The sequence below is a fragment of the Peromyscus californicus genome, unplaced genomic scaffold (assembly GCF_007827085.1).
Source record: "Peromyscus californicus insignis strain IS unplaced genomic scaffold, ASM782708v3 Scaffold_12__1_contigs__length_115047231, whole genome shotgun sequence".
Lineage (NCBI taxonomy): Eukaryota > Metazoa > Chordata > Mammalia > Rodentia > Cricetidae > Peromyscus > Peromyscus californicus.
The window spans coordinates 107,854,285-107,870,678 of record NW_026294413.1 but is presented as its reverse complement, the minus strand read 5'-3'; the positions used below and the strand labels follow the sequence as shown (position 1 = coordinate 107,870,678).

Sequence of the window (16,394 nt, the reverse complement as noted above, 5' to 3'; positions counted from 1 at the left end):
GCATTTCTTCCCCATATGTTCCCACAAATGAGGAAAGAGTAGCAGAAACATCTCCTGCTGCCGCCAAAATCTTCCTGATGGCCAAACAGCGTTCATTTTTACTATTCAAGCAGTTCTCAACTATCTGTGTTTTTGTGAACATCTGTCTAAGCTCATGCATTGCCTAAATTAATAAGAGTGAATAAAAATCATTGTAACGTTCCTTGGCTTTTACTTTTGAAATCAATTTTTATAAGGTGATCTTCACACGTCATTTTAGTTTTTAAATTAACCAAGGCTACATGTGTTCAAATTATAGTGAGCTCCCTAAAATTTTGCTGTAGTATCCTTTTTATTTTGCAGAGTGCTGACTTAATCTTACTAATTTTCTTCAGTATATGCTAGACCACCAAGCTATCTAGCTTGTGAATAACGGACAATACTACAGAACGGTGGGTGGACGTATGACCTGTGCACATAGGTGTGTACTTACCTCATCCAACAATGGCAGGCATTTACTCCTATGGAGAATACTAGACACTCAGAAAATATTTATATAATGACAAGGATAAGCAAAGTAACTTCCTGTACTGACAGATACTCAATTAGATGAATGCACAGAGGCCTATAGAAGGAAGGTCAAGTTTTTGATAGCGTGTGCTGTATGCACATCTCTGAAAATTCAGATCGTGTCTGCTCTTTAGCTGGGTAGAGTTTCGTGTTTATTCTTCATATGCATCAGGAGGTTTTACAGAATTTCAACCTTGTCTCTAGTGTTTTTGGTGTGGAGAATTATGGTTTCAGAGGAGGGACAGAGGCCAGGAGTATAGGAGCTGATGTCTACGTTCCTGGTGTTGGTGACATGGCCTGAGGAGTCCACTGATGGGTAATCCAGTCCTATAGAATAATAAACATTTTTTTTAAGTTTCTGAGGGGGAGCAATCCAGGGGAAGCCTGGCTGAGTGACTCTGGTTCAGGGTCAGTCACAGATCTGAAGGAAGTGGTCAGCTGGTTGCGCCGTAGGAAACCTTGAACAGTTCCAGAGGGCAGGCTTTCAGGAAAACGCGTACCACACAGCTGACACCGCCTGGCTTTGGTGTGGAGTGAGTGCCTTACAGGAGAAGTAAGGCCCGTGTGGCCCGTCATTTGGAACCGCTTCTCTTCTCACTGTGACATCTTCAGTAGATTTTGACAGAATCAATGGACACGAGTGAGCACACCAAAGCAGAAGTGAGAGTCCTGTAGCCCAGCTTCTCATCCCATCTGCTCAGCTCCAATCACAAGTTGCTTCCCCACTGAAAAGAAACAAAAGAAAGAAAATTGACATCTACCTGTTGAAGTCAAGAATGTTTTCAAAACTGTTGGTATAGTGCAGGGGGATGCTCAGCTCCAGGAATGTTTTCAAAATTTGGTGTTGAGATGGTCCAGCAGAGCAGGAAGCTTCTCTGAGATGTTGGCACACCTCTGTGACCAGTGTCAGTGGAATGTACTGAGAAGCTTCTGGCTGGGATGCCTGCGACAGTAGCTGCCAGGTAGGGTGCCATGGACATCCTGGGGACCTCCCTGCGAGGCTCTGGGCATCCAGCTGCAGAGCCAGCATTGTTGCTGGTGTGCTGTCTTCTGAGTGCTGTGAGACCCGTGGGAAGCTGGGTGGGTGCCAGCAGAGGACTTCATGGCTGCCCTTGGGGGAAGTGAGCCACCCCAGGCACCCATGCTCACCATCCTCCTCCTCTTGCATCACTTCTAGTACCTTCCACTACGAAGTTCTCTGTCAGGGTAGCTGGAAAGGACAGACATTCTAGGGGCCCACTCCTACATCACAAGTCAGTTTTGATGGTGTTCTTCAGTACAGTCAAATTGATACCAAAAATTAGCCATCTGAGCAACCTATGTAAAAATTAAAAAATAACTTAGGATGAGAGAGAGAGAGAGAGAGAGAGAGAGAGAGAGAGAGAGAGAGAGAGAGAGATTTATGTGAAAAACTTAAGTCATATGTAATTCCAGCATTATAGAGGCTGAAACAGGAAGATTGCTGAGTCTGAGGTCAGTCTGAGCTACAGTGTGAGTCTCAAAAGAAAATGAAAAAAAACAAAACCCAAACCACTTAAATTGTAAAATTTATGAAAGAAAACAAAGCCTTGTAAATGCAAATGGAAAACAGACAAAAAGGTGAGCTTCAGAACAAGCAGAGATCTTTGCAATATATATCTACCAATGAACAGTAGGAAAAATGAACAGAAACGTCACTGAGACAAGATTCATAGATATCCAATAAATATGAAAAATGTCCAAGGAAAAGCAAGTGAAAACTACTTGGGCTTTCAGCACACACTGTGAGGACCCTTGCGGGAGCACGGGAAAATCTGGTGCTAGATTGAGTACGGCAGCTGAGACCCTCTAACAGCCCCTCTGAGAGGAAACATTCACTTACCATTTTTTTAAAAAAAGACAAATTGAACATGATCTAATCATTTCACTGCAAGAGAAATCAAAGGTTCGGTTCACATGTAAATGTGCACATAATCATTGTTGAATGTTGGGTAGAAATGTGAGTGGCCATCCCTGACTTTTTAAATTTAATTTAAATGTTTATTTTTTTGAGACAGGGTTTACTGTGTGTCCCTGAAACTATGATCCCGAAACTCACTGTGTGGCCAGGCTCGTCTTGAACTCACGATTCTCCTGCTTCAGCTTCTCCAGTCCTGGGACTGTGGGCATATGCTGTGGCATCACCATTCTTGTTTTGAAATTAGAAACCAAGTATTCAGTCTTTCCGAGTTAACTAGTGTGTTGGCCATAGGTTTTTATACATTCCCATTATGAGATTGAGGAGGTTCCAGTGTATTCTACTCTGCTGAAAGGAGTGGACACAGGCAAGGCCTCTTTGTGCATTTATTGTGATGATTGTGCAGTTTTCCTGTGTGTGTGTGTGTGTGTGTGTGTACAAATGTGAATATTTGTGTAGGCCAGAGAACAACTTGTCATCCTCAGTCACTCTTCTAATTATTTTTAGACAGAGTCTCTCAGAGTAACTGGTGCTGACTAGCTGGCTGAACTGGGTGGCCAGCAAGCTTGGAGGAACCATCTAATGCTGACCCTCATGTGCTAGTGTTGGTCCAGCATGCACTCTATCCGACTGACCCTCTCCCCAGCTCTAGTCCCCTTTACTGTGGCCTGGCCACCTACCCGGGATGCTCTCTAAAGGCTGAAGCAGCTGGTTTGTCCATCTCCTGTTCTGGTGAGAGTCTTTGCAGCTGTTATGTTTTGGCCTCTGTGTTGCTGGAGGGGTCTGTGAGTGACTTATCTGTCTTCTTTCCCTATGCTGTGGGAGGTGCTGCTCTCAGTCCTTTCTCATCAGAGCCACGTGGTCTAATGATTGGTCATTTGTGCACAGCAGATGGTTTACTTCCTTACTATTGGATTGGATAGTCAATGAAGCCATTGGGGCTGGAGTTTTCCTTTGTTGGCACTATTGTGTTCTGTAAAGAATCATTTGACTTCAGATTAATATCTGACTGTTGATTTTTCTTTATAAGATATTAAGCAAGCTGCTCCTTGTCTCTGAGCCTCAGTTTCCTCATGTCTATAAAATGCTACATGACTTCAAAATATACTACAAAGCTGTAGTAATCAAAATAGCATGCTATTGTCATAGAAATAGACCAATGGAATGAGATCGAGGGTCTAGAAAGAAGTCCATCATCTATGTGCATCTGGATTTGACAGAGGTGATAAGAATACATAACATAAAAACACAATTCGGAAAGGACAGCCTTTAAAATGAAAATGAATGGTGCTGGGAAAGAGTAAGACTAGAACCCCCTCTCTCAGCAGTTATAAAACCAATTCAGAATGAATGAAAGATATAAGTGTGGAAACCACCCCCCACAAAAAATGCTTGAGAACATTGGTATGTTTTGGGTAGGACCCCAAAGCACAGGAAACAACAAATCAGACCTGACATATGGATTCCAACAAACTGAAAGGATTCTGTAAAACCTCAAGCAACCCACGGAAAGTTGGCATCTCAGAAGGACACATGAATGAAGAGCAGGTTTTTTTTAAAAGGCCCCACATCACTAATCTGCAAGAAAATGCAAATTCAACCACAAGGGTAGCATTTTGCCCCAGAAAGAATGACCATGATAAAAATGAGTAAAGGTAATTTTGTATAGCAACTTAAATAAATAAACAAATAAGTGGCTACCTTCTCCCTGCTGGAGAGGGGAAGGAAGCAGGCGCTGGCCAGGAAGTGGAGGAAGGCAGCCCTGCTGGAGAATGTTAATTAGCACAGTGATTATGGCAAACACTAAGGGAGTTCCTTGAAAAATTAAAAATAGAACTACCGTAATATGATCTGAGCCAGTGATTTCACTCCTAGGAACATCCAGAGGAAATGGAGTCAGTGTTCACAAGAGATACCTGTACCCTCAGTTTATTGCAGCGTATTTCAAGTGGGTAAGAAATGGAGACAACCAGGTGTCCATCAGATGATGGATGCTTAAAGAACATAGCCTGGATACACAGTTGAATGTTATATACAAACTCGGAATCCTGTCTGTTCTATGGCAACACATATGGAAATAGATCATTTAATGAAATAAGCTGGGCATAGAAGAGAGTCATTTTTACCTGGCATATAAAAATGTTGGTCTCATATAAGCTAAGAAGAATGATGGCCAGAGACTGAGGAGATAAGGGAGAGAAGGATGGGTAAAGTAAACCAGGCTGCTGTTTACATACTATGAACTCAGAAGGCTAGAAGAAAAGATTTGAAATGTTTCCACCACAAATAAATACGTTTAGCCTGATTCAAACATTATATAATGTGTACACAGATCAAAGTATAACATTAGCCCATTGAGATTTATAACTTTTGTTTTTATGTATTAATTAAAAGTTAATTTAAATCAAAAGTAAGAAAAATATGTTATCTTGATTTTAATGAATATGATATATAGATATTAATACATTTATTGAACTATCATACCATACCCTATGAACATGTGCAAGTCTACATTCATCAAAAATATGTTATTTTAGGACTGTTACATGGCTCAGATGATAGAGGCTTCCATGCCAAAACCCTGAACTCAAAGTTCAGCAGAAATGGGCAGGTGGCTCATGTCTATAATTCCAGCACTTGAGACATGGAGAAGGATCAGAAGTTCAAGGTCATCCTAAGCCACATAGGGCATTTACACCAGATGAGAGCATCATCTCTGAGATACATAAGACTGTGACTCAGAAATGTGTTATTTTAAGTGAAAAACAACAACCAAACATCACTAGTTTCCGTGTCCAGCATGGCTTGGTCCTAGACACCTGATGGGGGAGGCAAGAAAATGAAGAATGGACAGACACTAAAGAAAAAACAGACACACAGATGATGAAAAGCTTGGGTCAGATGGTCTATGTGCACTCTGATGGAATAGCACCAACTACCCTGACATTGGACTGTTCATTGTGAAGAGGTCTCTGTGGGCAGCAGTCTCGGGCTGTAAACCAGGAGGAAGAAGCTGCAGTTGTTGGTCTTTGCGCACACTGGTCAATCATTAGTAAACACTTGTGCGCACACTGGTCAATCATTAGTAAACACTTGTGCGCACTGCTAACATTTGCACTCAGCCCAGAGGGAGGCTTTGAAAATTTCCCAAGGGTTGGGACATTGGTTATTGTCCATTCAGCAGTATACATTCTTTCAGGATTTCATGTTCTTTACAGTTACTTAAGGCTTCTTTGGCTGCCCACACCAGTTATTACATGCTGTACTGCACATAGTTTTACATGATATATAAACTCTGAATATTGAATTATTTAATTTTACTGTTGTACTAGTTCCCACTATGCTATGCCATTTTAATCCTTATTTTTTACAGATATGGTGAGTTAGTGCCAAAAGTTGCTATTTAATTTCAGGTTCTCAGATCTTCATGCTGGCTGCTCAGGCTTACTGTACTTTGACTGTTTTCTCTCTGTCCATCCCTTCACCTCCCCTTTCCTTTCCTCCGCTCCATCACCCTCTCTTCCCTCACCTCCACCTCTCTTCCTTCCTTGAGACAGGATCTCACTGTGTAGCCCAGGCTGGCCTTGTTCTTGATTTTAGTGCCTTAGTCTCTAAGTACTGGGACTTCAAGAATCTATTCACGACTCAGCCATATTTTAAAATAATTGTCATATAATTTGCATACCTGCCAATAATTAAAGAGTATATCATGGCACACTTAACATTATTATTTTACAATTTCAGCTGCCCATTTTTAGTTGTTTTGATCTTTTTCTTCTTTTGTCTTCTCCTTTTTGGTTGTTGTTTTGAGAAAGGGTCTCAGTGGTTAACATACGCTCTTCTGCCTCATTTCTTGAGCTGGGATCACAGGCTAAGTAAGCCACCACACCCATTTTTCCCCCTCAGATATCTGCAGCTTTAATGCAGGTATATACATAAATGCTACAATCTTTTTATTTATTTAAGAACTTAAAAGTAAAAATTGAAAGATCAACAAGGCTTCATCTGCTTTAGTTAGCACAATTTACTTTAAATTGTTTTAAAAAGATGAATCCCATTATGTCAGAATATAAAGCACAGTAGTATAGAGCATGTCTGAACTAAGTTGGGACTGAACTAAGATGGGGGCATTCTGTGAAAGCGTAGAGAAAGCAGCTGGTTACTTTGCAGGCTCTCAGACGCTAGGGACTGCTAATCCCGGGGAAAGACAGTAACACATTGCTCTGTTTTGTGAATTGTAGCTGACTTCGGCCTGGCAAAGCAAAAACAGGAAAGCAGTAAGCTCACGTCGATGGTGGGAACCATCCTCTATTCTTGGTAAGGATAATTGTTTTATGGATCTTGGAGTGGCACACTTAACTGTTTCCGAATTTTGTTACTGTTCTTGCTTGCAAAGGGAAGAGAGTTTGAAAAGGAAGCTGATTTAGTAAGTTTTGTGTTCCTAGGAAAAGAGTTGTGTATCATTATGTGTGTTTACAGCAACAACCACAGGGTTAGCCTGTTTATAACCTATCTCTATTCCTTTGGGGGACTACTTTTTCTCACTTCCGACTGAAATAATCCTGGACACTAAATCTGCAGATGAAGGAGGGCTTGAGGACCACAGGACACCAGGAGCATCCCATTCCCTGACTTGCATGCAGCGACTTGGTATCGTCCTACCTGGGGAAGGATTTCTGTGTCCTCTTACCTGTCCTGTAGCTAGACAGTGACAGAGACTGAGTCAATGCTGGTGCATCCTGAGTAGATAGCCAGTGAGTAGATGGCCAGTGCTTTGACCCCTGTCCCAGAGGCTGGCTAGGCGAGTGCTCTGCTGAGATGAACAGAGACACTTGTGACATATTGTGCACACTGTGAAGGTTTTTGCCAGCTGTTATCAGGACATCAGACTGTTATGTGGTTTGTCTGGAGTAAAATAACATATTCTCAGAGAAATATTCTGAACTCTCACTTAATAAGTAACCAAGAAGCCTCCAGTTTACCCCCATCTAGCCAATTGGTATACACTGCATCCTAGGAAGAGAGTTAAAAATGATCTTGAGGGTTGCTAGGAACTTGTTTGGAAACAAGAATGCTGCTTTGCAAAGTCCCCTCATGGAGCATCCCGGGAAATGTCTGCTGAGGTAGGCTTCTGTCTATCTTACTAGAACTGCTTGTGTGTTCCTTTGGAAACTGACTCATGGGAAGATGGGCAGATGGGGCTGACCTTAGCAGCACTTCTTAAACATTGAGGTTGATCTTTGTGCTTAACTTCTTAAGCACAAGGCTGGCCCACTCAGGTAACTTGGTCACAAAACATTAACTCTGTATATATTCTATCTCAACAGATCTCACTACCAAAATTGCATGTCAATGAGATACAGAGTTAAATTTCAGTTAGTCATGTTTGATATTACATTTTTATGGCCAATAGTATATGAACTAAATTCAGAATGCTAATATTGTAACTAAAAACCAGGATTTCATTATGACACCCACATGTGTATATGTGTGTGTGTATACGTGTTGTATGTGTTATATGTATCATTTTACCTTGTTCAGACTTGCCCCGACTTTGCTCCTCATCCATCCCCTGATAGTCTCCTTCATTCCTTAAATTGTGTCCCTTCTCATGTCATATAGACATTTGTGTAAATATTTATGTATATAGAGTTGAGTATAGATTCTGCATATGAGAGAAAACACTTCTTTTAATTCATTATCTCCCCCTTGATGTGCCCCCTCTCATTAGACCTCCTTCTCCCCTTCTCATAGTCCCCCTTCTACTTTCATGCCATTCATTCACTCATTCATTCAAATCTAGATTTTTCACATGAGAGAAAACATGTGCTAGGCATCTTTATAAGAATGATTCGTATTGTTCTCCAGCTCTATTGGCTTTTCTTGTTGATAATGTCACAGTTTCATTCTTTACAGTGGAATAAAATTCTCTGTCTCACACACAGACGCATACACACAGACACATGTACTGTATTTTTTCCCATCAATTTATCTGTTGATAGATATCTAGACTTATCCCCTATCTTGGCTGTTGTGAGTACTACAGCCGTAAAGACGGACTTGTGAGCATCTCAGTCATATCTAGCATTATTCTTTCCATAGTGTTTTGGTTTTTTTTTTTTTTTTTTATGTGTATAACTGTCTACCTGCAAGTCTGTACATGCACTTTGTGTGCCTGGTGCCTGCAGACACCAGAAGAGGGCACCAGATTCTTCCAGAACTGCAGTTACAGAGGGTTGTGCTCCACGCTGAAGGTGCTGGGAACGAAACCCAGGTCTTTCTGCCGAGTCACCGCTCCACCCTGCCACAGTGTTTTACAGTGCTCGATGTACAGGTCTTTCACCTCCATGGTCAGGTTTGTTCCTATATATTTTATTATTATTCTGGAGCTATCGTGAATGGGGTCCCCCCCTACCCCATTTGCTTCTTGGCAAGTTCATTACTGGTAAATAGAAAAGGTACTGATTTTTGTATATTCGTTTTGTGTCCTGGTATTTACTGAAAGTGTTTATCACTTCACAGTTTTCTTGGGGAATCTTTCCTGTGCTTTTATTGGCATATATTAATTATACATAATAATGGATTTCATTCTGACATTATATGCATTTTTATCATAGTCTCCCTTTAATGCCCTCTTTTCCTCCTCCCATCTGTGGACCCTCTTTTTCTTCCCAGTTCGTCTTTTTTCTGCTTCCGTGTCCAGGTTTCGTGATCCCATGAGTTGAGAGTTACTTACAGGAGCATGGACAGCCTACCAGTGGCCATAATGGCTGCCCCTCCCACATCAGCTGGGAACTACCTGTCAGTCCTCGCAAACAGTGCCTGACTGTAAATCCTCAGGAGAGGTGGACCTCATAATTATGATCATGCCTAGAGTCATGTGCTTTGAAGAAAACTGGGTTTTTTTTTTTGTTTGTTTTGTTTTTTACTGTAAGACAATCTCCTCCCCACTCTCTGATTCTTCAGATCTGCAAAGTGCGCGTCCTTTGGGGCTGGCTTCTTCTCTTCGTTCTGGTCTCCGCTCAATGCCACTTCAGCGCACAGGTTTTCCCTGGTCATCTGTGTTCCTGTAGTCCCTGCAGCTTACCTCTCTCTGACATTATGTTACACAGGGGGGCCTCAGTGTGAGGGCTTCTAACTTGGCGACAAGACAAAAGTGGCAACATCTGGTGGGAACTGCACTTGAACTTTCCTTTTCCTGGACTAGTGGTGTGCTCTAAGACCCCTTTGAGGTACTGGGTCAGGTCTTAAGGCTGGCCCCCAACTTCGAGGGAGCCACATAGTTGAGGCCAGTTCTTTGCACAGTACCATGTGTCTAAGCCTGTGGTTTGCGACCTTCTTGATGCTGTGACCCTTTAATACAGTTCCTTATGTTGTAGTGACTCCTAGTCATAAATTTATTTTTGTTACTACTTCATAACTGTAATTTTGCTACTGTTATGAACATAATGTAAGTATTTCTTTGGAGGTAGAGGGTTACCAAAGGGGTCAAAACCCACAGGTTGAGAACCACTGGTATAAGCTTTGATGTGCATAAGTGAGGTGTGATATACATTTTTGGCTTAAACCTTTTCAACTTACAAGGGCCTATTGGGTGTGACCTTACCTTAGATGAGAAGCAGTCCCATTTTAGCTGCATGGTCATGAGCTGTTGCACACCGCTACCTACCTACTGTGGGAATGGCAAAATCTTCGTAAATATTTTGAAGTGGAGTGCAATAACTGAAGTTCGATCAAGCCATTCCATGTGGCAGTGGGTGAAAGGTTCATGAGCTAATTAAGTGGCTCCATGGGACTTCCCTCGCTTGGGCTCCACAAAGCCTGAAGTGAGCATTGTTAGTCTGAGGCTGTCATAGTCTGAGGCTATTGGCATCCTGATGGCAAGGTCTGTGTTAGTTTATTTTTCTATTTATCCTATTTTTATAGTTTCCACAGTTGCAGGGACAGCAAAATAATCAGATTGAATAGACTAAAAACACTTGGAAGGATTTGGAATTAAATGAGACCAATATTGTATAGTTGACACATAGTTCCAAGGAAAATTACAAGAGAGTACCTGCAAAATAAAGGTAGAGTACTGATGCAGGCTGGCGGCTCACCCTAGGACAGGCAGACTGGAATTAGAATGCCTGGCTTTAAATTGGACTGTAGAATGCTGGCCTCAGTTTCCTTGTCTACAGTGTGGGCATAATAACAGTACTACCCGTCTCTTTGGACTGTTGCAAAGTCTGTGACATGCATGTCTGGTGCCTGGCAGCCATCCTCTAAGAGCTTGCTGAAGCTGAATTATTGTTATGACTTGTCTTAGCCCACACCTTGGGCGGGTGGTTGGTACTTATGAGAACAGATAGGGAGATGGCCTAAGAGTCTCATTTGCTTCCTGGTCATTACAGTGGGCTTTCTCTAGTCTGTGTTTGTTTGTGACTCCTTTCTTCCTCCCCCTCCCCCAAATATGTTTTGGTCCCTTCGTGGCTGCTTTGGGGTTTTTATGACAACCAGGCCAAGAAGCAGAGAATTTCAAGATGAAGGGAAGCTGTTCTCAGTGTGCAGAGACAGAAACCTGCAGAGTGGGACTGTCTGCAGAGTAGAACTGTCTCCAGTGGTGCTCTGAGCTGGTGGGCAGGGAGATAAAAGTACGTGAATAATGTCACCTCTCTCTGGCCCTTGACCTTTCTCCCCATCTCTTGAAAATTGATAAACATTCACACACACACACACACACACACACACACACACACACAGGGGTGGGGGAAGAGAGAGAGAGAGAGAGAGAGAGAGAGAGAGAGAGAGAGAGAGAGAAAGAGAGAGAGAGAAAGGCTTTATTATCTGCTTAGGTTAGATAGCAGAGGATTTTGAGGCAACTCAGAATTTAATTGCACAAATTAAATTCTAAGTACATCTTAAAGACTCAGTGGAATAGGTCACGTGGTCCCCTGAATTAAAATAGAAGCTGCTAAATAGAAACTGCCGGAGAGCTGGTGTTAGAAGTATCCCTGCACTGTGTCTGGCTCACCACATAGCTTTGCTCGCTGATACTGAGCACACACCTATGCAGAGCTTGCTAAGTGGCAGGCACTGTCATGTGCAGCCTTTCAATCCTCAGTCCTCTAATAAGAACAGGGTGACACTCCCCGGTAAACTTAGGGAGGCCACACATTCTTTAACTCACTATCTTGTTAGTGGATGAGCCTGAATCTCATGCAGACAGCCATGGCCCCTTGTGCCTCAGCACCTGCCTGCTGCCTGAGCCTCCAGGAAGGGGAGTGTGTCAGGAATCAAAGTTGGATAACACAACTGATGCTTTGCAAGGACAATTTTGGTTTGTTTCTTGGGATATTGCCATTCCAAGTGGCCTTCATAAATGCTTTTATTAGCTGTAAGTTTTGCATATACTCAATTAAAACTTTTTTGTTTTAAATTTTTTCTAATTTTCATGAATTCCTCAACTTTTGGCACTTTGTAAAGTTTGGAGTAGGTTTTAAACACAGACAGCAGTCATGATAGTGTTCAGTGACACTTTCTGATTTCAAAATGAAAGGTTTGGCATTTATAGAAAAGGAAAAGAACAATACAGCATCACTTTATAACATTTGTGTGGACACTAATATCCCTGAACCCACTGACACAGAAGGAAGTGTGCACATGAGAGAAAAATCATCTTGTAGTATCCAGGAAGATGTGCCTGCTTTCATTTTGTGTCTCCCTGGAAATGCTGAACACCGGCTTTAGCCAAGGTCACAAGGCTGCATGCAGGTGCAACATGCCAAGCACGTTAGCGGTTCTGGGAGTCTGGTCTCTGTGATGTGCCCCAGGCACAGGAGGAGAGCAGTGGGGAGGAGAGCAGTGGGGAGGAGAGCAGTGGGGAGCTATCCTCCAATTGCAGTCAGTCCCGCTAGGGGAGGCCCTGGCTTTACTAAGGATGCAAAGTTTCTTGTTTTAAGTTTTGGTTCCCTGGCCTAACGTAGTGAGTCTGCCCAGTGAGGAGCCACACCCAGTCACCATGTGCAATATGACATTTGGAAAGTGCTGCTTTACTTGCTTTTTTGAGGGTGGGAGACAAAGAAGTACTTCCAGGAATTGTCTCAGGTTAATTTAATGAACAGTTTAGAAGTTAGTAGAATTTATTTGATTGTGGGAGATACAGACTTTAGTTCTTGGTTGCTAAATAGTATCCCCTCCCAACATTTTTTGCTTTAGACAACAAATTGGTGTGACTTGCTAGGCAGTTCTGCAGGTCCCTGGCAGCTGGTGTGAAAGCTTGGCCTGGGGCATCTCTTCCAAGCGGCCATTGTTTATGTTATATGATAGTGTATGACAGAATTCCAGGAGGGCCAAGTGGAAATACAAGACCCCTTCAGAGTTGCCCTGGAATATCACTGGATACCCCACCTGCCACAGCAATGCAAGTCAGCCTGGTTCTGGAGGGATCCAATGAGGAGGGCGCAGTGACACCGTGGTTACATGGAGAAATTTTAATATAGGGAATAGCTAACTTATACGGGAGCAAAAGAAGACAGAAGGAAATTCTCGCAAGGGTGTGTGTGTGTTTGTGTGTGTGTGTTTGTGTGTGTGTGTGTGTGTGTGTGTGTGTGTGTGTGTGTGTGTGTGTGTGTGTAATTACAGTAGTGGGGATTACTCAAAGGCAGCTGCATCATTGAAAATCCCACTCCAGCACTCACAGGAGCTGAGCTCTGGAGATCCCTACAGGACTTGCCGGATTCCAGGAGTTCGGTCCAGAGTCAGCTGGAGAAAAGGCAGCTAGCCAGTTAGAGGCTCTTCCAGGGCATTCTTCTACTTAGAAAGGACACCCCACACTGGTCAAGGTCTCTCTTCCTAGCTTCTGTAACTGTATTGGGCAGGTGGGAGGGGGTGTGGGGATGGGGACGGGGAGGTGTCATAGTACAGGACTGAGGAGCTTACACAGTTCATCCCTGCCCACTCACGTTTGTTACTTCCCTAGTCTCATTGGCCTCCTTCTGTCTACCAAGAAGAAATGTTTGAGTTTGGAGGAAATTACTACACAATGCTGTGGCATTCCAGGTGGAGGGAATAGGTCATGGATGTACAGAAGGTTGGATCAGATGTTGAGAAGGCTGTGGCCTCAGGGTAGCAGGACAGTGTGCTCTGGGCCAGTCCCACACCCATGCTGTCTTCCCCCTTAGTCCACACTAGGAATTTCAGAAAACCCCTCTACACACAGGATGTACTACTTCACATTGCTCTCCTGTTAAATAGGAAACACTTAGAAGGACTTCATTGTTTGTGGAAGGGAGACACAGTAAGAAACTTTAGGGTACGGCCTGGCATACTGGTGGACTGGACAGCTGGTGGAACCAGTGTGTAGAATGTCTCATGCCTTTATTCCCTCTGAACATTGGGAGTTTTATTTTTTTGTGCCTCCAACAATGGTTCCTATAGGGAATAACCCTTGAATCACGAAAATTAAATCCTTTTCTTGTTCACTTCTGAGTATGGGAGAATAGTTAAGGGCAAAAGGACTTGACCTGGCTGGGCCGAGATCTGTGTCGGGATGTGGAGAACTTGCGCCTTTCCTCTGGGTGGTCACTGGATGGAGCTGCTGGTCTTCAGAAGGTCTAAAGATGAAGCTGGAGGAAGAACAGAAAAGGCACGTGCATGCCTCCCGTCCCTGCCACTGCAGGACTGACTTGTCAGAAGCAGGTGGCTCAGTCTTTCCCTGCAGTGAGACTCAGTTTAACTTGTTAGCACCCAGCACAGGCCCGCAGAGCTGCAGTTGAGTGTGGCAGGACCCACAGTTAGGGAGTCCTATGAGGTGTGTAAGGAACCCCAGTCAAGCTCAGGGAGAAGCCCCAGGCAGTGCAGCAAGCCATGGCTAGACCAAGCACCTGCTTATGCTGAACCTCAGAAAGGTGGCCAAGGAGGGGCGCGGTGCTTTCCAATGCCCTAAGAAGGATTATACAAAGTGGTATCTTTTCTTCAGATTGAGACTAGGATGTATGCACTTCGGTCTGAGTGGCCTGAGGGAAATGGCAGCAGGAGATCAGATAAAAAAGAAAGGGTTAAAAAGAGAGTGGAGCAGCCACGAGCTTAAACTGCAGGGAAATACACAGAGCAAATTGCCACTCAGAGGAAGAGACTGAAAGAACAGTTGAGTCACCTTGCGTGGCTATGTTCAGCTGGTCTAGTTTTTAGATATTGATTCTTTTACTTTGGTTTCTTTTAAAAGCATCATATTTCATAATTTTAAATTTAAAAAAAATTATTTTTATCGTGTGTATGTAGTTGCGTGCATGTATGTCTGTGTACCATGTGCACACAGTAGCCGTGGAGGCCAGAAGTGGGCATTGGTATCCAGGAACTGGAATTACAGATCACTGTGAGACACAATGTGGTGCTGGGCATTGAACCCAGGTCTTTTAGAAGAGCAGCCAGTGCTCTCAACTGTGGAGCCATCTCTCCATCCCTGAATTTTGGTCTCTTGAGACAGGATCTTACTCTGTAGCCCTGCGGTCAGGAACTTCTTATGCACACTAAAAGAACTTTTGGCAGTTTTATGCCTCTGCCTCCAGAATGCTGGGAACTTTTCACCTTGTCTTGAATATTCAGAAGGATGAACTATAGAAAATGACCTACTCAATGGTAGATCTCTTTATGCCAATGTATTTAGTAGCCTACATAGTTAATGTCAGTATTCTATACTAATAATTATAAATCTAATTAATTTTCCAAACTAATAAGTCTTAATGTTGGCATTTCAGGCTGTGCATTATACCCTGGTGAGGTAGTTTGAATGTATTTGGCCTCCATAAACTCATAGGGAGTGGCACTTTAGGAGGTGGAGGAGGTGTGGTCTTGTTGGAGGAGGCTGCATGACACATGCCTTTAATCCAGACCTTGAGCCCGGAGGGCACGCCTTTAATCTAGGCCACACCTTCTGTTGGAAGTGTGTCACTGAGGGGGCGGACTTTGAGGTCTTTTTCTCAAGCTTCACCCAGTGTGACTGTCAGTCAACTTCCTGTTGTCTGTGGATATAGGACACTTGGCAATTTCTCAAGCACCATGCCTGCCTGTATGCTGCTGTGCTACCTGCCATGATGGACAGAACCTCTGAATTATAAGCAAGCCACCACAATGAAATGTTTCTTTTATAAGAGTTGCCATGATCATGGTGTCTCCTCACAGCAATATTAAACCCTAACTAGGACACCTGGGAAACAATAGCATGATACCTAAAACAGAAATCCTAGCATTTTACCTAAGGGCACTTCTCCAACATCCATACTTCAGGGACTTAAATTATGAACTTTAGTGATGGGCCTGGGGAGGTGGGCATGAGGGTAGGGTGGGGTGGGGGCAGTGTAGGGCCTGGGGGTGGAGGATGAGTTTGGGGTGACTGAGTGTGGTGTTCCCAGGTGGCCTTCATTAATCCTGAAATTTGTCAGAAAAACCAGTTCCACCATTTTGGCCAAATTAAAGCAAGCTTTAATTAAAATGTTAAATATTGACCAAGATGGAATTTGGTCAGGACTGTAAGTAAACTGCAAAAACTCTGGGTTTGGTGTCCCAGGTTTCAGCACCAAAATGTTAGTAAATTGATGGCTGATACTGCAAGGAGACAGTTCAGCCCTAGAGAGCGAGGTATCCCAGACACCTCGAGCTACTCAGAACAAGAGCTCTGCCCTGAAGGTGTCCCGGACACCTGGAGCTGTTTAGCACAGCTCTGATGGCTGGGACTGCAAAGAAACAGCCCAACCTTGCCAGGAAGGTTTTCTGACTTCTCAGGAGAGTCAGGCCTGGAACTGCTTCAGCAAGGAAGCATATCCTGACTCTTCGGGAAAGTCAGGGTAGCCTGACTCTTCGGGAAAGTCAGGATATACCTGGTGTGATGGGGGATGGTCTCCCCACAGGACACAGCAATCCTGCTCCTATC

At 43.4% G+C, this 16,394-nt stretch overlaps 1 protein-coding gene across 7 annotated transcripts in view; it reads left to right on the top strand.

Annotated features, from left to right (window-relative positions):
• Nek10 (NIMA related kinase 10) overlaps positions 1-16,394 on the top strand; it is a 196,438-nt gene that overhangs the window by 70,991 nt on the left and 109,053 nt on the right. For all 7 annotated transcript variants that reach the window (XR_008217203.1, XM_052734077.1, XM_052734079.1 and 4 more), the window contains one exon: positions 6,727-6,802. Coding sequence is in view for 6 of the 7 variants with exons in the window: in XM_052734077.1 (XP_052590037.1) it covers positions 6,727-6,802 (76 nt within the window). In the remaining variant the exon portion in view is untranslated. The remainder of the gene's footprint in view (positions 1-6,726; positions 6,803-16,394) is intronic.